The sequence below is a fragment of the Chenopodium album genome, chromosome 13 (assembly GCF_948465745.1).
Source record: "Chenopodium album chromosome 13, dcCheAlbu1.1, whole genome shotgun sequence".
Classification (NCBI taxonomy): domain Eukaryota; kingdom Viridiplantae; phylum Streptophyta; class Magnoliopsida; order Caryophyllales; family Amaranthaceae; genus Chenopodium; species Chenopodium album.
In genome coordinates this window covers 6,828,031-6,849,125 of record NC_137846.1, presented here as the reverse complement: position 1 = coordinate 6,849,125, position 21,095 = coordinate 6,828,031, and the positions used below count along the sequence as shown (strand labels likewise).

The 21,095-nt window shown below is 31.4% G+C and overlaps 3 protein-coding genes across 4 annotated transcripts in view; all 3 read left to right on the top strand.

The window, feature by feature from the left end:
- The window catches only part of LOC145574428 (protein ILITYHIA-like), a 31,856-nt gene extending 26,628 nt beyond the window's left edge, over positions 1-5,228 (top strand). The window contains exons 48-61 of one of the 2 annotated variants that reach the window (XM_081632215.1): positions 28-138; positions 235-372; positions 449-571; positions 695-766; positions 1,926-2,038; positions 2,492-2,650; positions 2,771-2,867; positions 2,947-3,129; positions 3,224-3,418; positions 3,527-3,706; positions 3,794-3,926; positions 4,033-4,111; positions 4,676-4,733; positions 4,830-5,228. In XM_081632215.1, coding sequence (XP_081488341.1) covers positions 28-138; positions 235-372; positions 449-571; positions 695-766; positions 1,926-2,038; positions 2,492-2,650; positions 2,771-2,867; positions 2,947-3,129; positions 3,224-3,418; positions 3,527-3,706; positions 3,794-3,926; positions 4,033-4,111; positions 4,676-4,718 — 1,626 coding nt within the window. In that variant the 3' untranslated portion in view covers positions 4,719-4,733; positions 4,830-5,228. Of the gene's footprint in view, positions 1-27; positions 139-234; positions 373-448; positions 572-694; positions 767-1,925; positions 2,039-2,491; positions 2,651-2,770; positions 2,868-2,946; positions 3,130-3,223; positions 3,419-3,526; positions 3,707-3,793; positions 3,927-4,032; positions 4,112-4,675 lie in introns of both variants that reach the window. The other variant, XM_081632214.1, reaches the window with a different exon arrangement.
- A 4,262-nt stretch (positions 5,229-9,490) lies between these two features.
- Positions 9,491-17,179, top strand: LOC145574427 (protein neprosin-like). The gene is made up of 7 exons (XM_081632213.1): positions 9,491-10,118; positions 10,263-10,349; positions 10,726-10,995; positions 13,392-13,562; positions 14,332-14,385; positions 16,091-16,237; positions 16,552-17,179. Exons 1-7 carry the CDS (start codon positions 9,912-9,914, stop codon positions 16,927-16,929), a joined length of 1,314 nt encoding a protein of 437 aa, XP_081488339.1. The 5' UTR covers positions 9,491-9,911; the 3' UTR covers positions 16,930-17,179.
- Positions 17,180-18,675: 1,496 nt separating this feature from the next.
- LOC145575113 (uncharacterized) lies at positions 18,676-19,140 on the top strand. Its single transcript, XM_081633029.1, has 2 exons — positions 18,676-18,770; positions 18,912-19,140. The coding sequence occupies exons 1-2, from the start codon at positions 18,676-18,678 to the stop codon at positions 19,138-19,140; spliced, it is 324 nt and encodes a 107-aa protein (XP_081489155.1).
- The last annotated feature ends 1,955 nt before the right edge of the window (positions 19,141-21,095 follow it).

Below are 21,095 nucleotides of genomic sequence, written 5' to 3'. Positions count from 1 at the left end.
TCCTCACAACTTAATTTCGCTGTATAGAATGTCCAAGATTTAGCAAAGAAAGCTGCAGAGACTGTTGTATTGGTCATTGATGATGAAGGAATTGACTCTTTAATATCAGAGCTTATTAAAGGTTCTGGTGATAGCAAGGTATGTCCTGCAAAATCTAATCTCTTAGTTGTCAAGCCTGAGTTATAGTTCTCATGTGTTGAAGCCATTGTAATATCCAACTTATCTGGATTTTAGGCATCGATGAGGAGAAGTTCTTCGTACCTTATTGGCCATCTCTTCGAGAATAGCAAGCTCTATTTGGATGATGAAGCTCCCAGCATGATATCTACCTTGATCGTTCTGCTCAGTGATTCTGATCATGAGACTGTTCTGGTAGTATATGCAAATGCATTGCTATGTGCTTTGAATTCTCTATACCATGAATTGTTTCTCATATTTTATTTTGCAGACTGCCTGGGAAGCTTTGTCAAGGGTTGTGAATTCAATTCCTAAAGAAGTACTCCCAAGTCACATAAAGCTTGTTCGTGATGCTGTATCCACTGCGAGAGATAAGGAGCGAAGAAAGAAGAAGGTAAGTTCATCTTATTGTTCTTTTTTTTTTCAGCTGTGATCTTCCGTTTCTAATGATTTCTGTACTGTATTTTAAGTGGATGTTGTTTGATTCATAAGGTTTAACGGTTCATTAAATCTGTAGGGAGGACCAGTACTAGTACCAGGATTTTGTCTTCCAAAAGCCCTTCAACCTGTGCTTCCCATCTTCCTGCAGGTATCTTCTTGACTTTTTGTAAATCTTCAAAAGGTGGCCAGTCTTTTTAATTTGAACTTGTATTGTAGTGTGTGATGGCTTGCAGCTAGTTGGAATTTTCTTAAAATGGTAGCCAATTCTGGAATATCATTTTAATCACCTGTCATATTTTCGTGACTTTGTATTTTCTCGAATCATGCTTGGCTTTTCCTTGACTATGCTGGGGTAGATAACTTTCAGAATGAAATATTTGTCCTTTTGCTTTGGTGAATGTCTTTGTATATAGTTCATTCTCAAAGTAGTCTGGTTATGCTATTGTTAGCTCGCTGTTGGTTGAACTTTGAACTCTTTTATAATTAGTGATAATGGATTTTGGGTTAATCTGGTGTCAGAATTGAGTCGCCATTAAAGTATCATTGGATGCCATATTATAGATTGATCAGGACAATATCTTGGTTTTTTTTTTTTCATATGCCAAGGACCTGTAAGATTTTGCATATCCTATTAAATCAAACCACTTGTTCTACGGCTTACAGTGGCTATGTCTTATCTTTTGAGTTTCAGTCTTATGTCTGTATTCACTGGCAGTATGTCAACTTTATGCATTATCTAGGAACCTGATCCGTGTGGATCAAAGGCAATTAGCAGCTGTTTATGACTTGGACTGCTTTCTTTCTGATTGTTTGCTCGGATGCTTTTTCATGCTAGTGTCAATAGGATCCAAGACCGTAACTTTTGGCATTCCTTTGTAGTTTGTACATTTTCTGATTTGATGCCTACACATGAAATCCTAATCTCCTTTTTTTCATCTGAATTACCGCCTATGTGCCCTATTTAAATGATGAAATTACTTAATAGCTGCATTGATGCCTTTTTTAATTCCCAGTAATTCTGTCAAGAATTCCGCTATCCATGTCAGTCCATATTGATGCCTTATACTCTTGCTGGCACCTTTATGCGTAAAACCTCATATAGATCAAAGGGACAGCATAAGCTACTCTTGATGGTGTTAAAATCTCGAGATAAATTTGTTTAATAGTGTATTGCTTTAGCCTATGATATCTTATAAGCAATTGTTGGTGTTCATTTTAGGAGAACCTCGTAATATTCATGGCTTATCCTCCCCACCCTTTTGTAAAAATCTTACTTGATCAGAACTTTTCCTTTCTTTTGTTAACAGGGTTTGATCAGTGGATCAGCAGAACTGAGGGAACAGGCAGCCTTGGGTCTTGGAGAGTTGATTGATGTAACTAGTGAGCCAGCACTGAAGGCATTTGTTATACCAATAACAGGGTATGTTATCCTGATGGCAATATATACATGCATTCTCATAGTTTTCTATACTTCAAATGTTTGATGATATTTCTTTGAAAGATAAGCCTTCAGATCATCAGATGTCTGTCTCGTTCTCATGGGTTGCTGTGCTAGTTCATTTGCACTTACTTAATCTGCCCTAGCTTAATGTTTCAGCATATCACTGCTCTTGTGAAATACACCTCTTGAATTGTACTAATCTCTTATCCAGCGCCTGAAGGTTGAATTTGGCTTGCACTTTATATTGTTTTAGTTTTGCATCTCCCCTCTCTCAAGTATGTTTGTTTGTGTTTGTGTGTGTGTGCCTGTGCGTATGATGCAGAGCTTAGACAGAATTTGATTGTAGCTCCTTTAATCTCTTATATTTTATTTTGATGCACAGGTGTAACTCTAATACAAATCAATCCTGACCGAATTTTATTCTTACTGCAGGCCTTTGATTCGTATCATAGGTGATAGGTTCCCATGGCAGGTTAAAAGTGCCATTTTGTCAACTTTGACCATCATAATTAAGAAGGGTGGCATGGCCCTAAAACCTTTTCTACCACAGTTGCAAACAACGTTCATCAAATGTTTACAGGACAACACCAGGTCAGCTGATGATTTTAATAGCTTTGTAGCAGTGATTACGAGTGTTAATAATCTTGTATGCTGGAGGCAGTTCTAAAAGTTGCTCTTGTGGGAGTTTATTTTAATAGCTGTTTCTTGCAGAACTGTTCGTTCAAGTGCTGCATTGGCATTGGGGAAACTCAGTGCACTCAGCAGTAGGGTTGATCCTTTAGTTAGTGATCTTTTGTCTAGTTTACAGGTAATTTGTGTTTCTCTGTTGTTCTTATTTGTCTTGCACTGGCTCGTATTGCTGTTTAATGTGTGGGGTTGATTGTTAGGCTTCTGAAGGTGGTGTGAGAGAAGCTGTTCTTCTTGCTCTCAGAGGTGTTGTGAAGCATGCAGGAAAAAGTTTAAGCATTGCTGTTAAAACTCGTGTCTCTGACCTGTTAAAAGACTTTATTGATCTTGAAGACGACCTAGTTCGTGTATCTGCTGCTAGCATCCTTGGGATCACATCTGAGGTATGTATGAAAAGAAATTGCTTTAGGCCTATCTCCATGTATGTACCTAAGTCTCCCATGTTTCTTTCTTGTTCTAAAATATTATTGACTACAGTACATTGAGGACAGTCAGCTAGAGGATCTACTCAAAGACCTGTTAGATTCAGCTTTGTCTTCCAGCTGGACTGCAAGACATGGTTCAATACTAACTATCTCATCCATGCTTCGACACTGCCCATCAAGAGTTTGTCTATCATCTTTGTCACCCTCCATAATACCTATGCTGAAAGACAAGCTAAAAGATGAGAAGGTACCAACTGAAAGACACACACAGAGTGCACATTGATATCAAGATGCAGAAATGAACATTTTCCTTTCTCAAATCCTGATTAGGTTTTCTTTTACTTCCCTTATACAGTTCCCAGTACGTGAAAGTTCTACAAAAGCACTTGGAAGATATCTAATTTATCAGATTCAAAGTGACCCATTGAGTAGCTCTTTGCATGCTCAAACTGTGTCCTCAATAGTTTCTGCGCTGAAAGATGACTCCAGTGAAGTTAGACGAAGAGCATTATCTGCTCTGAAGGCTGCTGCAAAGGTATTTAACTTATTTTCTAGACATTAACTTTTAATGTATCGTATTAATTCCCTACTCATGTGACACTGGAATTATATTGTTTGGCAGGCAAATCCTTCAGCCATTATGAGACATGTGTCGATCTTTGGTCCTGCATTGGCTGAGTGTCTAAAGGATGGAAGTACACCTGTGAAGCTTGCTGCAGAACGATGTGCTGTGCATTCATTCCAATTGGCTAAAGGTAATTGCTCTTTTGAGGCTGTTAATGAGAGAGATAAAAGTAGTAATATATTTCACATCAATTAATCACATTACATGCCTCTTGGGTCTTGGCCTATTGCGTACAGGACCAGATAATGTTCAGGCAGCCCAAAAATACATCACTGGCTTGGATGCAAGACGACTTGCTAAATATCCCGAACACAGGTATTCCCCTGTTAATTAAATCTATTAAATACAATAGCTGTGGCATCAGACTTCAGAACCAATTTTCTCTAATGCATTGGTTCATACTTTAAATGTTCCTTGCAGTAAATTGAAGTTGATGGTTTTTTTTTTTGGTCATTGTAACTACTGCTTCATGTTGAAAATTATAATGTTGCAGTTGATTATCTTTCGTTTCCATCAGATTAGTCTTAGTCCTTCCATAGCCTAGTATTCAGATAAGAGGAAATTGCCTTTCATTAGTTTACCTTTTAATTCTTCCACTGAAGTGAGTGGTGACCTCCCTTTTTGCGTAATTGACATTGTTGCAATATGGATAAGCTAAGAGTGGAGTTGTAACATACTTAGCATTAGATACGAGGTTGTAGATACATTTGAAGCACTGTCGCAGTTTATATAACCCTAGGGTTGTGAAAATGAAATTTGCATTCATGCATCCATCCATCCATCCATCAAACTGTTATGCTCTTAGCTTAGAAAGTCGTGTGCGTAGATTGTGTCTATCTCCTTGTTGGCTCACTAATGGGACCATTATTTGATGTGCAGTGATGGTGATGAAGATAGTGAAGATGACAATACAAGTGGCTGAAAATTTTACTTTCAGGTTAATTCATTTGTCCGATTGCAGAAAATTTTGGTTAAGGATGATTGAGCTGCTGTAACAGGATGCTCGTTGTGACTCTTGTGAGTTGTTTTGCAGCATAGGCTGTAAATCGTGATTCCTTTTGGCGGAGACTAATACCAACACCATAAACACACACCTAGAAAACATGTCTTTTACAAGGGGGTTCATTCCGCGATTGTAGATAGAATATGTAAGAGTAATTTTGGTCCCTTAGATCCCCCAATCATTGCTTTTTATTGTATTCCTTTTTGTTAAATAGAAATCAAAAGGTAGAAAATTGAGCTTTTTGGAAATAAAATTGCCTTTGTTGCAATGTAGTGTACTTGTTTTTCTGCTGTACTGTACAAATTAATGAAAATGTAGCTGGTGATCGATCAGATTTTGTTAGTTGTGCGGCTGCGCTGTTGATTTTAATCGTGCCTTAAAAGGGAGACTAATTATAAAAGTACGGGTTATGCTATTTATTTTTGACAACTACGTCTTCTTTTATTTTCTGTATTTGTCCCCACTTTTTTACAGCTCTTAGCCACCTTATTCTGATATTAACGCCCAACTTCTTAAGTCTAGTATGTCACATTCAATAAAATTAATCACTAATTAAAGACTTTGTGTATATGCTATGCTTTTTCTAATTGGAAGATACAAGTACTATTGTACATGATGTACATGTTGCAAGAAAACATTATTTTGAATTTTTGATGAAAAAATAATTAAAAAGTTTCATTAAGTTCATAATGTATTGCGTGTTTCTAATTGATAATTTATCAAAAATTAATATTAAGGGAATCCATATTACAATCCATATTACAACGAGACATGATCTCAACCTGATTTGTAATACACTTGTTAATATCGATAGATTTTTGGGGGGAAACATAGATTTTTCTGAAAATTTTAATTAAACTTATGGCATTTATATAATTTGACCGGAAAATTCATAATACCACTTCTAATTTTACTGAATTGAAATTATTTTTACTAAACTAAAATTATTTTTATTGATTTTCTATTATATTTCTTTTTTAAGTTTACTGATTCTAAACTGAAATTATTTTTGCTGAACTAAACTTATTTTTACTGAACTGAAATTAATTTTACTAAGCTGAAATTATTTTTACTGAATATTATTTTTTTAAGGTGAAATGAACGGACATAAAGTCCTTAAATCAACTATACTTGTTGACATAGAATTTCTTAGAGATGCTAAAACTAATTTCTTGCTTGTTCTATAAAGCCATGCTATTATTAAAAATGCGTACATAATCCTTTTCAAACCAATTAGCATCCAACTTGTTAGAGATACTAATAATAAGTAATTAGCTTAAGGCCCGTGTCATGCACGGTAAGTCTAATTTTTTTTTAAGAAAATTAATTATATCCAACGAATAAAATTTGATAAAACATAGAAATCAAATATATAGAAATTATAATGTCATAATCTATATTAATAGGCAATTCAACAAATTATCTAAAAAATGGATTTTTTAGTCATCTGCCCGAACTCGAGGGTTTTTTAGACGGGGCTTGATCAGGTCTAGTGGCCATATTAGTGAATACTTATTTATAAATGCATTTTTAATAAATATCAAAAATCAATCGAACAACAAACTAAAATCTCTACTAAAATTATTAGCAAAAGTGCAAACATACACAAAATTACAAATAATATATCACCTTTATATCCAAAAAATCATTTGTTAAAAAAAAAAAAAAAAAAAAAAAAAAAAAAAAAAAAAAAAAAAAAAAAACAATTTATTATAACTTTTTTAGCAAAATCTAATAATACTCCATTTAAAAGATAGTTAAAAAGGAGTTGAAATAAATATTTAGGTAAATGTATATAGAATAATTATGAACACCAAATAAAAAGGAATATATATTTGTCATAAAGATAATATAAAAGATTTGGAATGATATTATTATAGAATAAAATATTAACAAAAAAAAAAATTAAAAAAGAAATGGAGTTTTGGTGGGAAAAAACAGTATCAAGATGTGACACGTGTCATTCTCGATATCGTGTTTTGTATTATGTTATTGATTTCTTGCTCGCTTGCTCCATAAACTCTTGCTATTTTTAATTTCGATAAGATGTAAGTAATACATTCAAAACAGATTTCACAAACATGAATTTGTGTTGCGGCCTTAACAAGAGTCTGCCTAAGCAAAACCATAAAAAGTCAAGTAAAATAACAAATTAACAATATGATGTTAGGATCATAAGATAGATGCCAAAGATGAAAGAAAATTGGTACTCTAAATTTGTCATTTTTAGACGGAAAAAAAAGGCACAACACTACAACAGTCCAACAAAATATAGGATACTTTCTTTGGTGGAACTTGCTTAAAATTTCGGAAAGATAGTTCTATTAATTTGACTATATACCTTTGACTTTACATATATACTGAAATATAATTTATTTATTTATTTATTTATTTATTTATTTATTAAAGAATACTAAATTTACTTAGTACGGAATACTTGTCAATATTGTAATATGGTTGTATGTATGTGGTCCTAGATTATAAATGTTCCCAGCACAATAATATAATCTCATTAGTCATAACCCAAAAAAAATAAAATAAAATAAAATTTGGAATGTTCACTTTCGAAATTTAGTGTCTAGTTTAAATTATGTTGGAGAAATATCAAATTATCTATACATAAAAAGTCAGAGCATTTTCTGTTTGGTTTGCTATATTGTGTGGTCAGGGTTACTCGGTCGGTCAAGGAGTTACTCGATCGGTTAGGGGTTACTCAATCGGTCAAGAGTTACTTAGTTGGTTAGGGGTTATTCGGTGGTTGGTCGGTGATGGGTTATTCGATCGATCATAGGTTACTCGATCGGTCAAAGGTTACCCTTGAATAAGTAACCCCGACCAGGCAACCACACGGTGTGGCCAACCACACATGAAACTTTGTGTAAAAAGTCTTCTCTCAATATACATGAATACTTCTCCCTTAAAAAATACTTTACAATTATATAATCACATATTAACGATTCAAAAACTAGATTTTGTAAGAACACAAATAATTATTTAATTAATCAAAATTCGAGATTCTATTGTAAGCTAGTTCGCATAACCTACAATCCTACATAGTACTTGTATTGTGATACAAGTAACAATCAACTGAAACAGATTTCCTTATTTACAGAACCTATCTTACGGAAGCAGTTAACATGCTAAACGAGTGAAAGTTACCATTTTTTGGCAAAAAATATGAACTAAGTTTAGTTGAACAATTTAAGCTGCAAAAACTACCATATGAAATTGCATGTAGTATTGTTTATGTATATCTTACATTCTTACAGTATACTGTACTACACATTTAGACTGACCAAGTGCCGTGTACGTTAACATATTATACTTAAATACTTAATAAATCACAATTTTTTAATTTATCCTTTATTTTTCACTTAAACTTTAGGAGTAAAACTTTGTTTAAATTGCCTATTTGCCACGTGGCAGTAAGTTAGTTAGAGAACACACTCATTGCTTTCTACTTTTCTAATTTCTACAATGTCCTAAAATTAGAAGAAAAAAACGGGTAATTATAGGGGATGGAAATATGTAAAGCAAAGATAATCCTTAAAAGGAATAAAAATTAAAATAGAAAATAAAAATAAAGGAAAGAAAAAGGGATGTTGATTGTTGATGATAGTTTGGTAAGAACGTTCTTTTCCATTACATGTACCTTGTATACATTTAAAATGGAGCAAAATCTTTACCGTTCTTTGACTTTTAAATTATAATGAAAATAACTCATAAAGATTCATGAAGTGTATAGTTGTATGCTTGTATCAACTTTTTAATAATTGAAAAAGCATACCGTACATTTAATAAAATTCTTGGTCAATTGAAAACGATATAAACAAAGAAATTTGTGTTTTATAATATAGAACTTCAAATACTTTGTACTACGTATATTGTTTTATATTTTATATTTCCTTTATCAATCCAAAATAACTTCAATTATAGTTTGAAATTTCCAACAAAATAGAAGGTAAAAGCTTATAATCCACATTTCTCAATTCGGATTATTTTGCACTTAAATGGCCCCTTCCAAATTATAATAAGTCATGGACAAATTTGTATAAAAGCGGTGTGATATATGTACTATTTTGTCATACGGCTTAAGTCATATAAAAGTCAAACAAAAAGCAATATATCTACAAAGACTTAGACCTTACAACAAAATACAAGTTTGAACTTGTAAACACCCCCCCCCCCAAAAAAAAAAAAAAAAAAAATCAAATATTTGAGAAAGAAATGTTAAAAAAAATCAACTAATTTTGTAGACATATTCTTTAGACCATGTTAACATGAGAATATGAGATGGATTCATTATCTTATTATATACTCCCTATCAATTACTTCATATTTCATGCTTCAAATACACATTAATCTTAATATAACATATAAAAATCACAATGAAAAAGGAAATTATAAGCTTAAAAAACACCCATAGACTTAGTTAGACTATAGTAGTAGTTAATGATGGTGGATTGGTGGTGTTTCAATAAAAATTAATGCTCCTTTCTTAACTCAGTGGTGTTGGCAGATAGATGCATAACAAATCATTAAAAACTCATATTCAATTTGACAAGTAATTAATTAAATTAGGTGGGTATACTCTCATTAACTCCCTTTTCCTTTGGGTAGGTCTGCCTTTCTCTCTCCTCCACCCTTTATAATTTTTGCCTTTCAAGTCACATTTCCCTCTTTTTTTCTCTTTTTAATTTATTTTTTGGTATAAATTTCTTACAACCCCACTTCATAAAAACCCCAAAAAATAACCCAGAAAAAAATCCCAAAAAAATGAAAAATTATTATTAATTGTAAATCAGAGTGTTTTAATTTTGGGAAGTTATATATGACTCCAATGCATTTTCAGCAATCATGATCTCTCTGTCCTTCTTTCAAACCCTTTGAACTTCTAAATTTAATTCATTTCCCAGTTTTTACACCCACCTTATTCACTTCTACATTACTGTTATAGAGAGAGAAACTAGAGAGAGAAAGAAAACAGAGCAGATATAAAAACAGAGGAACCTTGCTCTGTTTTTTAGGGATTCAAAAACATTTTTTTCTCATCTGGGTTTTTATTATTTTTTATTTTACAGTGAGAATGTGAAAGAAAGTTTGAAAAACAAAATGGGTTTTTTAATTGGGAGAAGAAATATTCATCTTTCTAGTAAAATTCAACTGGTTTTTCTAGTATTATTTGTTCTGTTTTTGGGAATATTTAATGTTACTTTGGGGTTAAATTACACAAAATATAGACAAGTTAGTGATTTGAGATTTGAGAGGATTCAGAAGCACATTAACAAGATTAACAAGCCTTATATTCTTACCATTCAGGTTTGTTTGTTAATTAGTTTATCAATTAATCTATTAATTTGTTTTTTATTTGACTAATTTTTTTGAAAGGGTTTTTGTTGGTGTTTATGAATCTTCTATTTTGTTTTTTTGTATGACTAATTTTGTTTTTTCCACTAATTTCAGAGCCCTGATGGAGACATTATAGATTGTGTTCATAGAAAAAAACAACCAGCTTTTGATCATCCCCTTTTGAAGAATCACAAGATTCAGGTTTGTTTCTTCTTTCCTCTAATAATTTTGTAAAGAAAAATATAGTTTTAGGTTTTTTTTATTTTTTTATTTTATTTTTTTTGATAATTTTGAACGTGAATAAAAGCTTGGAACTTTAGGTGCAAAATTAATTGGTACTTAATGTTACATTGGACTATACCATTATTCAAGTGGTTTCATTTCAGCTTCTAAAACTTTAATTTTCATTTTCACGAGTGTACTTTCACTTTTTAAGTTTAGCTGTCACACAACTAGTCCAAATTGCACTACTATCGCTTACATAAACGTGGCTATTAATTTCGGATAGAGACAGTATTATTTCATTTCATCAATTTTGAGAAATTGTGTAATCAAATTAATATTTTGTATGTGACAGAAAACGCCAACAGAAAAGCCGAAAATGAAAATGGTAAAAATAGATGAAGTAAAAGAAGGGGATAATAGGAAGGGCAAAGAAATAGAATGGCAAATGTGGCATTTAAATGGAACAAGATGCCCTAAGGGAACTGTTCCGGTACGCCGGAGTACGGTGCATGATGTGCTTAGGTCTAAATCGTTGTATGACTTCGGAAAGAAACGACCGCGATCACTTACTTTAGCTAGAAGGGCTGATGCTCCTGATGTTGTCAATGGCAATGGTCATGAGGTATGTAGTTCAATTTTTGTTTAAACTAGCTAATTACTTCATTAATTGATGTTAAAATTTAATAATTTCTTGAGTTGTTATAATTTAATAATTGGTGTAATGATTTGTTTGATTGTAAATAATCTTGGTATCATAATCATGTGTGTTAAGTAGTGATCAAGAGATAATGATTTTTTTTGTCATACATAATTATGTACATTATTGTTAAACTTTAAAATTTTATGCCAGAGTACATGATTGAATGTTAAGTAGATAGGCAGAGTGAATAATAACTAGTTAACATAATGGATAATAGCAAATTAGCAATGTATTAAATTATAGTCGTACTAATTAAGTTATATTTTATCTAAAACTTGGTCACGAAATGGCCATTTATATACTTGTTGCAAATAATACGGAGTATTTCGTATGACCCTTCGTTATAAAAAGGCTGTCTATAAGGGCCATAACATTAACTAAGCTATACTAGTCGATATTTACTTGCCTATCAATTAGATACGTAGACCATTATAGTGTACTGTTTTAGCATCAAAGGGAAAAAAAAGCTAGCAGTTGGAATTAATAATTAGTACTTCTAATTATCTTAGGTTGCTCAATTAGGAAGGACCAAGACAATCAATTAGGGAACTTTAGCAATTTGTACTATTCAATTCACTCGTCTTTAACTATTGTTATGTGCATGGGAAAAAATTGCATGCGCTAATTAACAAGATTACAAGGAATTTTTAGTCAATTTGGAATTAGGATTATGTATGTTGACTCTTTTGACTTTTGACAATTAGTGATAAGACATATCACTTTTTCAAAGAAATGTTTGATCCCAATTGCGATTCTACTTACTTGATTAGGAATTTAGTATTTTTATACTTTTTTTTTTCTCCCTTATTTTCCAAAGTAGTACCATATAACTAAAACTTGTAAGTTGGTCCCAAAATAATGAGGCTAATAAAACCTTCCGATTTTCCCCTCTCATGCATTTTCAATCATCCATTTAAGAAATAAACTAAAGTCTAAAGTTAAGTTGTGACAACTAAAATTGACTAATGATGTCCCTTTGCGCCTTTTATTTCACAACCAGAATGATAACCGACAAGAGCGGTGACTAATGTTGTAATGTTTTTTGTTTTTATTATTGCGTAATAAGTAAAAGGTCATACTATCTCCAAATTATCATTTAATATTGTAGAGTATATTTTACATACCTAATGAATACTCCCTCTGTTTCATAATATTAGTCTCATATCACATAAAATAAGAAAAGAAATATATTTGGAATCTAACATTAAATTACAACATAATTCATAATAAGTTTACCTTATTTAACTTTTTTAATTTTTTTATTAGGAATTGAAAGCACAAGTCATATTGCATAATTTAAGGTAAAAATTTCCTTACTTAGACTCATGTCATCAATCCACAACCAATTAATTCCAAAAAAGTCAATTTATAAATGAAATATATTCAATATGGGTAGATCTTTTTTAAACGTCCAAAATATTATAAGGGACTAATATTATAAAACGAATGGAGTAGTATTTTTCTATTAAAAAAATATGAATAAACAAGCAAGTGATACAAAAAGATTTACTAAACTAAGGTCATGCCAACTCCCTCCATTTACTAAAAAATTTACAAAAATATTAAATAATCATTTAATATTGAGAGGCCAAGAGGGATATGAGGAAGGAACTTTAATAAAATGGGTCTATCCTAACCAATTTTGTTTCCTTCATTCCTTGAATTTGGCTTATTAAAGGGCCCAATGTTTAAATGCACCACTTTTGCTCCACTCCCTCCATCCATAACATATTTACATATGCTAAATTGGTAACCTAATTTTTTCAGTATTGAATTTTCACTCTCTAGTAAAGAGTATTGTTTAAAAGTATCTATTGATGAAAATTGAGGATTAAAACTATAATATCTATCTTATTTTTCCTTCTTCCTCTTCAGTTTTTTAATTTAAATCTAAACCTAAAATTATTGAAATTTGAAAAGTTAAAGGAGAAAATGTACATGTGCATCTTGATTTTTGTAAAACATATTCATTGAATTAATTCACTAACTTGAAGAGGAAAATCGCAATCAAGTAGAAGAAAATGGAGTATCCTAACCAATGTGAAAGACATTGAACAATTAAAAGAAAGAGAATTGACAGTGAAGGATAGCAAATATAGAAATTAAAATAAAAGGATTGAAATTCGATATATAAAAATACACGACTACACGTGATATCATGACATGCAAAGTTTCTATATAATTTGGACTCGTAGTGTTTAGTGCATACAAGTAGATTATGTAATTGTTATGGAATTATCATTTTTTTTTTTTTTTTTTTTAATAATCTACTGTAAAAAACTTTATAATTAATGTGTAAATACTTGTTGTACGTGTAGCATGCAATAGCTTATACGGGAACATCAGAAGAAATATATGGAGCAAAGGCAACAATAAACGTGTGGGATCCATCAATTGAAGAATTGAACGAATTTAGCCTTTCTCAAATTTGGGTTTTATCTGGCAATTTTGACGGCTCTGATCTTAACAGTATCGAAGCTGGTTGGCAGGTATGTACTCTCTTTTTTTTTACTCCATTTATCAATTTCTTTTATACTTAATTTATCAATTTCTTTTATAATTACTTCATACAACCTATGTTACTCGGACTCTTCATTTCACCTCATGTACTCGTGTCGGATCCTCGACACTCGGATATGGGTATAGCACCAAGACACATCACTTTTAGTTTAAAATCATAGAACTTTTTCACAAAATAACCGAGTCGAACACTTGAACATGTATCCGTGTTGGACATGGATACCCGAGTCATAGTAACATAGCATACTAGTATAAACCTTGATGTTTGACTATATACCTTCATAGGAACTTGTTAATACATTGTGATTTCCCATATAGCTCTAGGGCATTGTATGTACTCCCTATATTGTAATATATTAGCTCGACCCATATAATTAAAGATGATACTCAACTTCATACTTTATTTTGGATTTAAGGTCGTCTTTTTCACATGATTTATTCTAACTGGAATTATCTATTATTATTTTAAATTTAGTTTTTGCTCATTTAAAAAGAGTTTGCTTAGTCTAGTGCTTTTTGAAGACGTAATTACTACTCTATTATTTTTACTAGATGAATAGATAATTCTCTTGAGCCATGACATGAAATCGTCTCATATTAGAATTTGCATTGTTACTTAATGTGGGATATACACATATCTTGCGTTATTCTATTTTAAGCATATGCATTATGCATGAATACATTAATTATTTAATTAGTTGATGGAAGCCCTAAGGATATGATTGTTGTACTAGTCAGGTCAGTCCGGAGCTTTATGGTGATAGCAGGCCAAGATTATTCACTTACTGGACGGTCAGATTTCTTCCCTTTATTTTAATTACTCGTTTATTTAGTTAATTGAAATTATTGCTTGGTGTGTTAATCCCTCCTTCCCTAAATTGCATTCCTACTTCTAGTATTTATTTCTTACATACATAATAGAGAAAAGTAGGAATGTAACTTAGGGACGTAGGAAATAGTACTTATTACTAACTGCTGGCAAATAAAAGTCAGCACATTAATTAATTTAGGAAATACAAGTAGAAAAATTAAAGAATACAAGTATATAAAAAATGAGGTAGAAATTTCTTTGAAGTCAGAAGATAATCACATGGGTAATTAAGTGTCTTTGAGGTCAAAATTATTAATAAATTAACCTACTTGTTCACTATTTGTAATGTATAAAAGTCAAATTCTGTTTTAATTAATGTCAACATTAATTTCTCTGGTTTTAGCATCTCTTTAATTACAATTTGATAAAGCCAATTTTTACCTAATAAACACAGGAAATGATTTTGGCACACCCTTAATTGATTTTGGCACACTCTTATGTGACGTGAGCACAGTTTTCTATGCTCTTCTCACATACGCGTGTGCCAAAATCAATTAAGAGTGTGCCAAAATCAATTTCCAATAAACACTCATTCTATTGATGATACTCACAAACAATTACGAGAAGCATTAAACGAGTTTCAAAACTTACTAATTATCTAAAGGATAGATTATATGCTTGAATGTATGTATGCGTGTGTATTTCATACTTCGTATTTTGTAACTCCAATTACTTACGGGTGTATGTTAGATTTTGCTCGATTATGCTATCCAAATATGGAGAGAAACATTACAAAGTACATTCATGATTTTAATTTATTTATAGAAAATGAGATTAGATGGATCCAATGGTAATAGTGTATGCATTAAATAAGATAATAACCATTAATTAGTTAGTACACTTGTGTACTAATTATAAGTAATGGTACGAAAGTGACACAACCATGTGCCTTAATATCTGAATAATGATCAACTGAGCAACTGACCAAATTTGATTACACCAATTCCCAAAAATATTTGGACCACCTATTCATTACTTATGATGATGAAATTTGCACCCCTTTGTTAGTGGATCTTATTAAATGGCCGTTAATCCCTTTTGTTTTCTATTTTATTTTTTTTTCCTATTTTTGCATGGTAGAGTGACTTGCAATTAACATATTTTGATAAAAGATGTGTTGATTGAAATTCACTCCTAGGATCTACAAAGGTGACCTAGAGGGCTAGAGGTGAACTTTAAGTTGTAAAATCCATGCTTTAAGTTAGATAATTAAATAGCAGGTGAATCGAATGCATTTTAAATAAGGTTGTATGTCCTTATCTCAAAATGATGCATGTGTAGCAAACTTCTGTTAATTAGATTCGATTAGTGGTGATCAAAACAGTAGAGTGGAAGTAAAATTGACAAGTCTATTTGAGGTTATGACTTATGAGAATACTACTAGTATTTCATTTCCAAACAAGTGACTTGTACATAACACGCTAATAAGAGAGTTGTTATTAGTTGTAATATATTGATGTTTTTAAGAAAAAAATATTGTATTTTAAAATGTAAATTGTACTACATTGTTTTCAAATTCTAATTATTAGTAATAAGATACTAATAATTGATAAACGAAGTGATAATAGATGGTAATAAAATCGAGTAACGGAATGATATTAAATTATGTTGTTTGACATGATGCAGAGTGACTCGTATCAAGCAACTGGTTGCTACAATCTTCTATGTGCTGGATTTATTCAAATTAATAGCCAAATTGCTATTGGAGCTGCTATTTCTCCGGTTTCTTCGTTTCAAGGCAGCCAATTTGACATCACCATCCTCATTTGGAAGGTTTGTATCTCCTCTTTTTGAACTATATACTCTAGGTAGCATATCATTCGTTAATTTAAATAATACGAAGTATATATTAAACTATTGTCGTGATTATATGTAATCTGTGGAATAACTTTTAGGATTAGAATTCTAGGGATATGAGATGACTTGAGTTATACTATTATAAGTTAAGCACGTCTTTTAAGTTTTGAGGTATCCACTATACACTCGGGTGTATCATGTGCACGATACATTCACACACATTTTTAGCTTAAAAGCTTCCTAAGAATTGGGCTTTATTTTATGATATTTTTTTTGTTTGAAAATTGTAGGATCCAAAACTTGGAAATTGGTGGATGAGCTTTGGGGATGACACCTTAGTAGGGTACTGGCCAGCAGAGTTGTTCACCCACCTAACAGATCATGCAACCATGGTAGAGTGGGGTGGTGAGGTGGTCAACACACAGGCTAACGGGCTTCACACCGCGACTCAAATGGGTTCGGGCCATTTCGCCGAAGATGGGTTTGGCCAAGCCAGTTACTTCAGGAATCTAGAGGTTGTGGACTCAGACAACAGCCTTAGTGCACCCCAAGATATCCAAATTCTTGCTGAGAATATCAATTGTTATGACATTCAGAGTTCATACAACAATGATTGGGGCCAACATTTCTACTATGGTGGGCCTGGGAGAAGCCCAAAGTGTCCATGATTCTTAGCCCAAATCCACCTAGAATATAATTAAATCTTTTTTTTCTTTTCTAGTATTAATTCTTTTATTTTACTTGTTTTAAGCTAAGGTAAATATATCACAAATTCACAATGCTTTCTGATTTTGTTCTCTGCAGTTATCTTCTAGTTATAATATTTCTTTGGTCAATCTAAAAAGGTGACAAAGAAATGTAATTGTGAAATAATCAAGGAAGAAAGCATTATTCTTAATAGAAGTGGCAATTTCTTTGTATGCGTCTCAAATTTCTCTAACTAGTAACTTAGTAAGACTCTAAACAGAAGCATCAAGTAGATATAGATATCCTTGACCAACTGAGTAGAGATTATGCGCGTATCTAGAGAGGGCAAAAAAGACTGATATATGAAAACATGATTTAATCTTGAATTTTAAGTATCACCCGAAGCGTATAACCAAAAATTCATAACAAACATTCAATTCATTTTTTTTTATTGGAAATGCAAATGTCTCAATTAGACATGATGTCTTTGGACCAAAAACCTGGCTGTGTGATACTCAACATACATGGTACATATTTAAATTAATCGGGTTGTCCCTTCTACATGACGAGAACAGAAAGTCACATTTCTTTGAATTTTTTGAATGGGGAATTATCTCTTAGACTGCATGCTATCTTTAACTTTCTTTGGGATATAGTTATAATCCAACTAAAAAAAAGTCTAGTTCTAAGATTACTTTACTTAATTTATCATGCAAAAAGAAGCAATGATTTATTATTTTTTTAAGAAAAGCAACAAATAATTTATAGAACAATAATATATTACACATTTATAAACTTTGCTCTTTAACTTTTTGTAAAATAACTTTTTTTTTCCCTCTTTCTTTGTTATTAAACTATGTTTTCTTAGTAGATTTGATAAACGGGTCAAATAGGGTCATTATGATTATGATTCGATCAATTTTGAATTAAAATATCAAAATTGAGTAGTCTTGTAGGACTAGCCCACACCCTACCTGGACTTGACTATCTCGTTGGATTCTTGGGACCCAACCTCCATATTGGGCCTACTCTTAACATCATTTAAACTCAAAGTCAATTATATTCCTATTTCCACTTAATTTATACGGCTTACATTAATGATAATTGTAAAATACATCGTGTTATATCGGGTTCAAATTCGTCTTTGTTATTAAACAAGTTGAAAGCCTTAGACCCAAATCTAACTCACTTATTAAAAATGTAACTATTGAATTATTACTAATAAACCGTCACAAGTCAATGTTCGAAAGTTTGAGAGTTGAGAGTAGAGGAAGGAGGTAAGGGAATTCCTTTACTCCCAACCAAGTGAAGTTGGTGAGATTCGATCTCGTGACCTCAAAGTTACAAGATAAGTTCCTCACCAACTCTACCAAATAAAGCTTGATTTGTCGTGTATGAAGTATGGAACACATCATATTTTAGGAATAGAATAAATACGTTCTTCCGTATAGAGCAATATATTCTACTATTAAGGAAAGACTTCTTGCTTAGGTCTTTCCTTACTCATATTTATATTCAATAAAAAAACACACACATTAACAAAAAAAAATTCCTTTTCTCATTGTCCCACATTTAAAATTCCTTTTTCTCCTTGTCCCCTTCTTTCCCATTCTCCCCTATACCATTATAAATAAACCAAACACATCCTAAAACAACCATAAAAATATATCCATTCTTCCATTTTCATCTTTCTCATAAACTCTTTTATTAACAAATACTAAAAAAAAATGGGAACAAATTCAGAATCAAATATCAAGATCATAATCGAGAAAAATCCCTCCGAAGCTCGTTTATCTGAACTCGGCATTAAATCCTGGCCTAAGTAAGTATACATCTTCTAGTTACTTTATCAGTCTGGAATTAACAATCACGTTGATAGTGTAACCTGAACTACGTTACTAAACAAAACCCGAACGGAGATAATAACATTATTTTTGCTATGTTTATTTGTGATGATGTGCAGATGGGGTTGTCCACCAGGAAAAATAACATTGAAATATGATGCAACGGAAACATGTTATTTTGTGAGAGGAAAAGTAAAGGCATACCCTAAAAAAGGGTCAACAAATGATAATGAAGGAGTAGAATTTGGGGCTGGAGATATTGTGATTTTTCCCAAAGGTCTTAGTTGCATTTGGGAAGTTTCTGTTGCTGTTGATAAATTCTACAAGTTTGATCCTCCTTCATGCTAATTAACATACTTAGTTAATTTAATTAATCACCTTTTGAATTTTATTATTTTTAAAGTATTTTTGTTTGGTTATTAGGTTTTAATTTTAGTAAGGTTTTCTGAAGTGTTCCAAGAATCTAGGAAATATTGCACAAGTAATAATTCCAAAGTGTTTTGGAGGTTTAATTTTCAGTTTGTACAAGTTTTGTAATTTGGGTAGAATTTATATGGAGTATAAATACATGGGTTAAGCTCAGAATTTTATATAAATCATAATGCATGCACTTAGTTTAATTTCATACTATTCTCTTGTTGATTTTATAAATGTGTTGGACTTTCAAGTGTTTGGTGTGAATGTGTGAGCTAGCCATAACACTTGTGCATGATGAAAAGGATTCCTTCCTTGAAGATAAATCACTAGCTAGATGTATTAAGTACTCTCTCGGTCCATAATTGAGAGTCACATGCCTATCGATCATCAAATCACTACTACGTTGATTGATTCACATTTGTTGGTGACTATATATGGGCAAACCGCGTAGTATATACGATTATTAACTTGCAATTTTCTTAATGTACAAACAAATTTTCTTGTATTAAAGAGCTCCATAATATGCATGTTATTTGTAACATTGTTTGAACACTACATCATTCGCTTCTATCAATTCTAGTTTGTGAACCAAATAAAAACTATCATTTGAATGTCGATGAAGGAAGAGCATTAGTTTTTTTGACGTGTGGTATAATTCAAACTCTTTTCCTCTAAACATATGCATAATTCAACTTTATACTACCATCCGAAAAAAAAAAAAAAAAGATCTTCAAGTATGGTCATAGTATATCTAAATTTTACAATTAATTTTTAAAATTATAAAGAGTATAGTTAGCAATTCTATGGGAATATAATATTTTAAAACACCTTAATTAATAATTATCCTAGAAGAAAGATTATAGTACATGCTTACATTAGTATGTATTGAAGTATGTACATATTCTTAGTTGTTTTTGTATACACCTAAACTTAGGTTATTCAGCTATAACATTTTTTTTTTCTCAATTTATAAGTCTGGCTCATTTATAATTCTTCAAATGAACGAAACTAATGATTCACTATAAGGCAAAATAAACTCGCTCTTGCTTAAAAACACCTATAATATATCTCTTAGTTTTTAGCTAATCCCGGGCCTCTAGATATATTCGAGATTAAGATAGACATACAATCATCATGAAGATATATAGATATATATTCCCTCTATTCCACAATATCCTTTTTTTTTTTTTTTGTGTTTTTTGGAGATCCAAAATATTGTTCTGTATCCATTTTTAAATAGTATATAAATACCCTTTTTTTTAAACTTTATTCATTAAACTTCCTAATTTACCCTTAACTTATTCACTTGCATGATACTTTTTTCCACTTTTTCTCTCTAACTTTTGTCTATAATTATACTTTTCACTTTTTTCCCCTTAAATTATCCACTTATCTTGGCCTTTTGTCTAGTTTTTTTTTCACTTTTAATGTATTTTTTCCACTTCTCTTTCTATTTTTTAAATATCGTGAAAAAAACACAATAGCTACTATATTATGGAATAAAAGGAGTATATTATTGTCATGCAAAGATATTATCAACAATTCAACATGCAAGAAATTTAAATTTCTTTCTTACCAAGATTAAGATTTGTGAATAATTGAATATGATAGGAGATAGAGAGAGAGGTATGCATGATGCATGAGTCAAAGAAGGTTACGAGTAAAAGGCAATAAGTTGCATGTCAAGTCCACAACAAAGTGAACACCTTTTTGAATTTAAAAGTAGCTTTGAGGTTTGACTGGTCAACTCAAGAGATTTTCATGAACTTCGATCTGTAAATATTAATTTATTTAATGGTTTTGCTAAAAATTTGCCATGATTAAGATAAGATCGAAGAAAGCTCCAACTCTTGTTTTGCTTTTCTTCTTTTGTTGGTTTGTTGTCT

Coding starts and splice junctions, on each gene's coding strand:
- LOC145574427 (XM_081632213.1), top strand. CDS start 9,912: ATGGGTTTTTTAATTGGGAGAAGAAATATTCATCTTTCTAGTAAAATT. Junction 10,996..13,391: donor TCAATGGCAATGGTCATGAG/GTATGTAGTTCA, acceptor TTGTACGTGTAG/CATGCAATAGCTTATACGGG. Junction 14,386..16,090: donor GATTATTCACTTACTGGACG/GTCAGATTTCTT, acceptor GACATGATGCAG/AGTGACTCGTATCAAGCAAC.
- LOC145575113 (XM_081633029.1), top strand. CDS start 18,676: ATGGGAACAAATTCAGAATCAAATATCAAGATCATAATCGAGAAAAAT. Junction 18,771..18,911: donor GGCATTAAATCCTGGCCTAA/GTAAGTATACAT, acceptor GATGATGTGCAG/ATGGGGTTGTCCACCAGGAA.